This window comes from Echiichthys vipera (genome assembly GCF_963691815.1).
Source record: "Echiichthys vipera genome assembly, chromosome: 11".
NCBI lineage: Eukaryota > Metazoa > Chordata > Actinopteri > Perciformes > Trachinidae > Echiichthys > Echiichthys vipera.
Window position 1 is genome coordinate 5,635,022 of NC_139836.1, and position 9,564 is coordinate 5,644,585.

General features: G+C 40.0%; 1 protein-coding gene across 1 annotated transcript in view; it reads left to right on the plus strand.

Moving 5' to 3' along the window:
- ncapd3 (non-SMC condensin II complex, subunit D3) overlaps nucleotides 1–8,866 on the plus strand; it is a gene marked incomplete at its 5' end in the record, with an annotated part of 36,909 nt that extends 28,043 nt beyond the window's left edge. The window contains 8 exons of the mRNA XM_083922763.1: nucleotides 120–230; nucleotides 409–576; nucleotides 2,945–3,039; nucleotides 3,505–3,569; nucleotides 4,040–4,087; nucleotides 5,527–5,589; nucleotides 5,745–5,793; nucleotides 8,732–8,866. Coding sequence (XP_083778889.1) covers nucleotides 120–230; nucleotides 409–576; nucleotides 2,945–3,039; nucleotides 3,505–3,569; nucleotides 4,040–4,087; nucleotides 5,527–5,589; nucleotides 5,745–5,793; nucleotides 8,732–8,801 — 669 coding nt within the window. The 3' untranslated portion in view covers nucleotides 8,802–8,866. The remainder of the gene's footprint in view (nucleotides 1–119; nucleotides 231–408; nucleotides 577–2,944; nucleotides 3,040–3,504; nucleotides 3,570–4,039; nucleotides 4,088–5,526; nucleotides 5,590–5,744; nucleotides 5,794–8,731) is intronic.
- Between the last annotated feature and the right edge of the window lie 698 nt (nucleotides 8,867–9,564).

Below are 9,564 nucleotides of genomic sequence, written 5' to 3' on the forward strand. Positions count from 1 at the left end.
TCGTGATTACTGTGCAATAGGCTTTTGATGATGTAAGGTTCCCTCTAGAAAGTAGCAGCTGTTAAATCCCATTAGTGAATTTAGACAAACTCCTGTCAGCATCCTTCTTTGATCCACAGGTCCAGAAGAAGGCCTTCATAGAGAACACAGTTCCTCTCATCATCAACCTGAAGAGCCTGCTGGAGCAGAAATGCTCTCCTGTCCTCAGACACCTCATGACCTACCTTCAGGTGAGGCCACAGCACTTGTGTATTGAACTGAATGCAATGTTGCAAAATGACAGGTTGATACCTGGTTTCTAACCTGGTTAGAAAGATCTGGAAACATTATTTATGGCCCGGGAGCAAGAAGCCCTTTTCAGGCTGCTGTTTGTATGACCATTCTTCCTGATGCCATTGTTCCTATCAGGTGACGATGCAGGACTACCGTAACGAGGTGAAGGAGTTTTTCTCTGGAGATGAGCAGCTGGCAGCTGAGTTGGAGTTTGCTCTGAAGACGGCTGAGCAGCAGAAAGAGATGGAGGAACAGATGGACAACTGCAGCTTGGCAGTAGACACCAGGACTCCCGCTGCACAGGTCAGAACACACCACATACACAACCAACACTGAGAGTTATGAAACTGAGTGCAACTTACAAATGAACTCATATACAGATATATACAAGAGTAATAATTATAATATATATGATGTAAGGAGCTGTATATGTTTAAATTGAATGCAATTGCCAGTTTTTTGATAACAATATATAATATAATAAGTTTCATATACAAAATATGTCTTCAGTTATATAATTGCAGACTAGGGGTGTCCCCGACTAAAAAGTTTCGTGGTCGAATCTGATTTGTCACGTCTTGCCTATAGTCGACTTAACGTCCTGCACACTAAGGAGACTGTCAGATTGGCAGTCGAATCAGGCTCCTCGGAACGAATCATTGAACAGAAAGCTACCGGTGACTTAGCCTCTTTCTTCTCGTCTTCAGAATCTGAAGCACACACAACCCACCTGTGAAGAAAATACTGACATTTTAAAATAGTGTTAAAAACTTGTCTCGTCTTGTTCTTGTGGACTCAATATCGTGTATCGTCGTGAGCTGAGGGTCTGGATCCTCGCTATATCACAAGGTCATGCAAGAATCCCAAGGACTACACCTCACACTAAAATCCATCTTGTCAGTGGTCCAGTAATGTATTTTTTTTCTGAGGCATTGTGGCTCAGACCAATCACAAAGCACCCTCAGAGTGACTTTGATGCTATTTCGTTAGCAATAAGGTAGCTAATCACTTAGCTAAAATTAAAAACAGACTGCGGTTTCTTGAGACAAATTCTTATTTTTCAGCACGAAAGGTCTGCTAATAGACTTAGACTTAGACTTCTCTTTATTCATCCCTTTGGGCTGGTACTTGCAAGGAAATTGAGTTTCCAACAGCTTCCAAAAACACAAGGGAGGTATAAAAAAATACAGTATAGGATAACCAATAAACTTTTAGCTAAAAAAATACAGAAAGTATATAAAAAACAGTAAACAATAAACTCTTAGTCAAATATATATGAGGTAGATGTAAGAATACAGGTCAAATAAAATTCACGGAAAATGAAATCAGATAAGTTAAATGTAGAGGAAATGTATAAGATAAAATATGTATGACTGTATATGACAGAAATGAGCAGTAAGATTAAATTATTGCACTTAAGTGGTGGATAAAGTTATTGCACAAAAGAGAAGATAGGTGTCCAGGGCTGTAAGAGAGAAGATAAGTGTCCAGGTCTTTCAGAGTAAAAAAAAAAAAAAGAGAGCTACTGCAGAGGCAGCCGTCTCCGACAGCACCAGCACTCAATCAATCATCAATAATGGTGGTGAATGAGCACTGAAAGGTGCAGTGATCAAAGCAAGGGCACTGGCTTCATTCACCCTGTGAAGAAAGGAACTGCTTTATATTTCTTGAAAATCTGAAGCTTATATTGGGTTTGTATATTAGAAACAAGTCTTGCTTTCCTTTGAGGCTAAAAAGAGACATGTAACGGACACCTTTATGTCTGTGCTGGATTATGGTGGTGTTTTATATATGTATGCATCCTAGGGTTGTCACGATACTAGAAATTAGAAGTCAATACAGATACCCAGGAAAACAGTCGATACTTGATACCATTTTCGATACCGCTGGGAGAAAATTTAAAAAAACGGAGGCAGAATTTTCAAATAAAGATTAGAACAGACCGCTCTAAGCGCCGTGCGTAATTATGCACGGCTGTAGACTGTGTTTCTCTCGTCATTATATCACCAGTAAACAACATCCGTCTGTTACGGTTGGAGCACACGGACCTCTACACACATCAGACTCCCGACACATGCTCGGTTATAACGTGACTTCGCGTCTCTGACATGTTTCAGTGGAATTAGGGATGCAGGTCGGAGTCAAACCTGCCACCCCTTCCCTTAAGGACCTTCTGCCTCTTTACATGCGGCGTCTGCTCTAACCACTGTTCCGTGCCGTCTGAAATAGGTAGCCACATCTGCAACAGTCCACATCTGGTAAATCAGACTTCGTCAAGTACAGTAACTAAAACCAGCATCTTTATATATATTTACTTTTTGTCTTCATTACTTTATTTAAATATTTTTTTTAGATTTTAGATTTATTTATTTTTTAATCTTTCCTTACACGCTTTTGTTCTGGTAAGAAAATCAAGCACCAGACAGTCTGTGTCTATAAAGATTTACAGTATATTGGAATAATGGCGTCGTTTGCAGAAACTGAATTCCCGCTCTGTCTGTGTGTGTCTGTGTGCGTGTGCGTGTGTGTGTGTGTGTCTCTGTGTCTCTGTGTCTCTGTGTCTCTGTGTGTCTGTGTGTGTCTGTGTCTGTGTGTCTGTGTCTGAGAGCCTGAGCTTCTCTGTTTGTTTTTGAAGCCAGTTTGAAACTGTCACTTCTGTTTTCCCGTCCAGGGCTCTCCGTCCAGGTCCCTCCTCCCGTTTGTCTTTGCCACACCGCAGCCGCCACGTCCACAGCCCCTGTCTGCCAGACTGGCTCACACTGACGTGTAGGTATCCATCACAGCAGCTGATCAACTCAAAACAGGCCGTTCTCACTCGAATGATGACCGTTGATTATCCAATTCTGCAAGGTGGTTGCAGAGCTCAGTGACTTCATGTGTCCAATAATCAGTACATATTGCAGACTGAAGCATTAACATTTTTCTGAAACTTTAGTACTATACTCAGGCGTGGCTCGTCAGTTATGTGTGGATAAGCAATGTTATTCACACTTGACTAACTAACAAAATGCAATGCAAAGTTAATTAAAGGACACACCAGATTGGATTATTTTTAGGCATAGTGCATATACTGTACAGACCTGAAACATACGGAAAGAGGGAGGAATGATGTAGGTCGGCAGTGTTTCACATTCACAATAGTTTTTGCACTTTGTAGGATGCTTTTGGTTCAGTACTGTACGCATTCACCTGACCTCATTGACAAAAAATCATTTGTGTGTGTTTTATCAGCCGTGTAGTCAGATCCAGGCAGGAAGACCAGGTCCAGTCAAAGTCCATAACTCTGGAAGCAACAGGTACGACGAGCAATTGTAATGCTTTAGGAAACTCTGCTTAACATCCACGGGTGCAGCAGTGGGGGAACTTTAAGGGTCAGAGGTCACAGCACCCAGAGAAAAAGCATAAACCAAAAACTCCTGTGAACTTGAAGGACCTGAGTGAGCATCCATGTATGCACCAACACATAGCTCTGTCTGTTTGCCAAATCAAAAATATATATCAATTCTGTGTTTACAGCTCTAGTGCTAAATTTGAGTAAATGCATAATTCAATTACTTTATTTAATTCCTAATGTGACTCGTTATAGATCAATCAGACAAGTCAAAGGTTTAAGGTCACTGTGACCTCACAAAAACTTGTTTTTGAATTCCTAATTCTGACAACATTTCACAGAAACATCGTCAGGCAGTAATTATAGTTTTTGTCTAACTCTCAGTGTTTTACAGTGACTGTCCTGATTAACTGTTTGTCTTATTGGACTTTCCAGTGGTGACTAAAGAAGCTGTGAATTACAGAGCCATCAGCACACCAAAAGGTACGTGCCCGCAGCACCAACACATTGTACACCTCATATTCAATGCATGCTGCCATCCACATTATCTTCAGAGCCACAAGTGTGTATTATTGGTATATATGCTCCCAGCTGGAATTGAACACACAGCCATCGGTAGTGCTGTATCCTATCTCCAGACTGCAGACTCCAGACAGTTCTCTTTAATCAAAGTTTAACATTTATCAACTCTCAGGGCTCCCGTTGCAAAGAATAAGAAAATACACAGCCCTCAATATAAAACACTGTGGTGTTCACACCACTCCACCATGTAGAGAGTTCTCAGAATGGACGATTTAGAACATCTACAGATAATGTGCAGACTGTTTTCCCCACCGGCAAATGGATTGGTTGAAGAGTAAGTAGAATTTTGGTGGATCAAGATTCACATCTTCAAAAGTTTTATATTTTGGAATTAGAAAGAGTGAGATGTTCAGATGGATATCGAAATCGTGTCTGTGAGGAGTCAAGACATGGTTTGCGTGGCTTAGCATAAAGCAGCTAGCCAGGCTGTGTTCAAAGTTTAAAAAATGCAGCTACCAACAACTCTAAATCCCACTTATGAGCATGCTGTATCTGTCCACAAACATAAAAGCAACAACTTAAAGTGGTCCTATTATGCTTTTCCTTAGTTTCTGTCATAAACTGTATATCTTGTTATGTTATGTAATGTCGGCTGTCTAAACATGACCAAAGTTTCAAATAATCAGGCAAACGTGTGTTTGGGTAACCATTCTAACCACCCATGCTGCTGTCGACCCCTCCTTTCAGACACTTTTTTCTACTTTCTCGGTAGTCTGACATCTTCTCGTTTTTTCAAAGCATTTCATATGCTCCCGGCAAGGCCACAAAGTACAGCTCTGGTAGATCGTGCTGCTGTTTAGCTTAAATGTAGCTACATGCTAGCGGCAGAGAAAGCTGTTATATTGGTTGCTTGTGTTGTTCCATACTCCTTAATTTTGGAACAACATGCTACAATATGTCCAGCTGTGTTGTGTTTGGTTAATAAAGTGTTATTTGTGCATTCTGTTGGTAGAAATTGCTGCTTTATTGCGCTACTGCCCACCAACGATACTATATTTAGCTACATGCTAGTTGCAGTTATAAGCAACAGGGGGGAGGAGACCAGGAAGTGACTGACCAGAGCAGACTGGCCATTGCAGGAGTGGGTCTTAAAGAGACAGGCGCTGCAAAAGAGTGTCTCAGACAGAGGGTGAATACAAGTGCAGCAGCCATTAGCAGTATGAGAAAAAAAAAGAGTGTTTTTTGAACAAAAAAGCATGTGAACATGTTCTAGAAGAAACACAAAATACATGTATGAGCCCGAAGAGTATCTTACACGGGTTAACTTTTCAGTCAAATCTTTGCATAGCAGATGTGTTCATTTAAGTGCCCACCCTAAACCCGTTCTGTCCTCCTCCCAGGTGTCGACATGAATTTAACTTTTGATAATGGAATCAGCGCAATCTTCAGTGACAATGGAACAAGTAAGTAGGAATTCTAGTAGAAGCTGATCAGCGTGACCACCTCCTTTCTCCAGAACTAAAGATATTTGACAAACTGTGACATACACACAAGTTTGAAGTGTGCATTTGCTTTCAGGTGCTTTAGGTTTTTATGAATCCTTCTTCTGTCCTCACAGGTCCTGTCAGCGAGTCCAGTCTTCTTCATGCGCGGTCAAATGAGGAGCAGTGAGTGCACTACTTTTGCTTACGCCTACAGAGCCCATGTTTGCAGTCACATTTCTAGTTCTGCAGGCACTTTCACATAAAGTTGGACTAATAGTAACAATAATGTAATCTAGATAAATGGTCTTTAATACAGCAATTTATTTATTCTTGAACTGTAATGGCATGTTAAGCCTTTTTAAAATCATCATTAAAAGTAAACACTATCTACCTTAGAAGGTATAGAAAGATGGATGCCTTAACAGCTCCCATGCTAGCAGACGGGACATGGGTCAAACTAAAAAGTACACTTCAAATAAGCGACGGGCACAAGTAATGTTTTCCGAGATTGAGTAATTGCATGAATTTCTTGAGGAGGGATAGGTTACTGTAAAAGTTCAATCTCATTTCTGTGAACAGCCAGTGTGAGCGTCTGTCTACCGGGTCTTATCTCTTTCCCCACTGAATCCTTAAATATGTATTGAATGTTTGGAAGAGGCTGTAAAATATACTTCTGAAAGAACATCTACACATTTACCGTTCACCAGCTGACTCCAATAGCCGTCTTTCCACTACCACGCCACCACGAGCTCAGGCTACCTCCTGCAGCCGGAAGAAACAAACATTTGCCTTTCTGTTCTTGAGCTAATAGTCCTGCAGTGTTTTTCCAAAAAAAACCTGCCATAGCATGTGACTCCTGTGTAAGCGTCCCCCAGCCGTCCCACAAACTGACTCGGACTCCAGTAACTTAAAACAGCCACACTGGAATACAGTTAACACCATCAGTCAATCCACACCGCAAGTAAAGTTACGTTAAGATGTCCATGGGTGGGCCATATTCACCTGGAAACTGCCCCGGAAACGGCATAAAGTAGCTATTGTGTTTATCTAACGAGAGGCAGCCTGTCACTTCACATCTCATCTCACAGACACACAAGCAGCTGCAGAAAGCCACACACACACTCATTACAACCACGACTCCTTTTACCTTGTCTGCCACTGTTTAGCTCCAATAACACGTATGTAGCTTTTCGTAGTGAAAAGTGGTGGGACACAATTAAAAAGAAATTAATTAGAGCCTTTGTAATTAATCGCGATTAATCGCATATTAATATTTGACAAGAAGCAACATTTTTCAATTTAAATGGATTTTGATATGTGACTTAATATATTATAAAAATAAAAACTGTGCTTAGTACGGTATATTCAAGAAAAGTGGAAACCTAATGTTGCAAAACTATTTAGAATAATATCCTTGGCATAAAATAAACAGTTAAACATGGTTATTTTTCTCCATGTTTTCAAAAACAGAAACAAAAATGATCCATCAGCTAATGACAGTCGCTCCTAGGAGTGCTGTTTGTGCTAACGTTAGCTGCAGCATGTTCAGTGTTGTCTGTGCTAACGTTAGCTGCAGCATGTTCAGTGTTGTCTGTGCTAGCGTTAGCTGCAGCATGTTTAGCGCTGTCTGTTCTAACGTTAGCTTCAGCATGTTCAGTCTTGTCTGTTCTAACGTTAGCTGCAGCATGTTCAGCGTTGTCTGTGCTAACATTAGCTTCAGCATGTTCAGTCTTGTCTGTGCTAACGTTAGCTGCAGCATGTTCAGTCTTGTCTGTTCTAACGTTAGCTGCAGCATGTTCAGCGTTGTCTGTGCTAACGTTAGCTGCAGCATGTTCAGCATTGGGGTGGAGCGGAGGCTGAAGAGTTTTTACACAGCAGTGCTCTTGTCCATGTTTCCACTCGGTCGTTTCTTAGAACTCAAATGTCGCCCACTGAACCCAGCAACAACTCATCATCTGCTTCTCATTGGTTTCATTTCTCTCGTGTTGCGTCCTGTGCGTCGGCCGGGCGGGAACTAGTGCAACGAGCAAAAATAAATTGTGAATAATTACATTTTTTTTTTTTCGTCAGGTTATTTTTTCAGTAATTGGATAATCATAATTATCGGTCAAAGTCCCAGCCCTAGTAGTGAACTGAGGAGGCTTGTATAAAAAACTAATTATAACGTTCAGCTCAAAAAAGGTTTGCATTGTGATGCACAGCTCTGTGTTGTAAAACAAACAAAAATAAGAGTACCCATGTTAACCCCTCGAGTCCCCTTATGAGTAATTAAGTCATACCCTTCGCTATTTCAGATATTTCCAAATAGTTTCTATCATGCCGTGTTCAAGTTGTTGTTTTTCTGATAAGTTTGGTTTTCATTTATGTGTTGCGGTATAACGGCATGATTGACAACTGTGATTAATATATTTATATATATATATATATATATATATAGACATATATATGTGTATGTGTTCAGTCTTTGGTATAGTGTGTGTATCACAGCCTAATATCTATTCCTTCTCCATTGTTGTTAAAATCACACCAATGAGCCACACTGCTGCACTGAGGGACATGTTCCTCCATTACTATGAGCGTAACCTGCTGCCAAATATACTCACTAGAGCATCAAATGTGGATTAATCCGCCACTGAAAATAGTCACCAACAAACTTCCTCCTGTTTATTTGATAAAAAAAACAGTACAATTATATTTGTGAGCTGTTTTTAAAGGTTCACATCTTCAGTAAGTGCCAGTGGGCTTGAAGCTTAGAGCCACAGAGACGGACAAACATTGTTCATTTGGGTCTTTTCATGGGATTTGTTGACAATAAAAGAAGAAATATCACCCAGACTTCACCCCAAATCCAACTAAAAAATATATATATGCATGTTATACTTGGCATCTCTCCATGCAGACCATGCAGTTTTGGATATATTTTTCCAGTTTGGAGATTTCTGCCTCCTACACAGTACAAAGGAGGTGCATGGAACTTAGTTTGGTTGTTGTTGTTTTTTTTAATGGCGAAGCATGTCATATATTACACCACTGCCACATTTGGTTGTTTTATAGTCCATGTGTAAGGTGCGTTTAGGAGATGTTTCTGTGTGATTTAAAACTCAGCTGTCTTGTGTTTCAGAGCTCCTGTACAGAGGCAGTGGAACGTGCAGTCCCCTCTCCGCCAGAAGAAGAAATCCTCTAAAGTTTAGTTGACATACAGCTTCATGTCTTTGTGATTATGTCTGTCTTACTTCCAAGTTCTTTATTTCCATCCATGTGCTATTGATTGATATTCTATTTTTTGTTTTATATATATGTTTGGAGCACTGTTTGTCTTTCTGGTAATAAAAGTCACCTTGAATATATTTGTGACCAGAGTCTTGTGTACTATGTTTTTCAAAACTAGATCTGCACTGTCTTTAAAATGTTCTAATTTTGTTACAAATTATTATTCCTACTGTATTTTTCATTTTCAGCGCCGCAACATTGGAAGTGACATTCAGTGGAAATAATCCATTAAGGATGTCCTCTAGTGACCAAAGAGGCAGTCTGCCCTTCTCACTCTTCCGCAACTATAAAATGCCGCAAGCAGTGACCAATTGATTCGAATTGGGTAAAAAAAAAAAGTCAAATTTATTTAAGTAATTACCTAAGACTGAGTAATGTTCAGTAATTAATATCAAGTGTTGAAGTAACAAATTATATTTACTATTTATACTGTCAGTCTTTTTTGAGCAAATTGTTAATTTTACTTAAAGTACAATTCTGGTGCAAATTCATCCCAGGGTATTTTCCGGTAAATACACTTATCAAATAAGCTATTGAGATTTCTCTTTGTGTAACAACTATTTACGGAGATATCCCGGACAGATGCTTAAAGCCGGACGTGGCTAACACTGATTAGCTCGGGGCAGTACGGTGAAGGCATTAAAACTTTTTTTGACCACTAAAACTGCTCAAGTCGCCTACAAC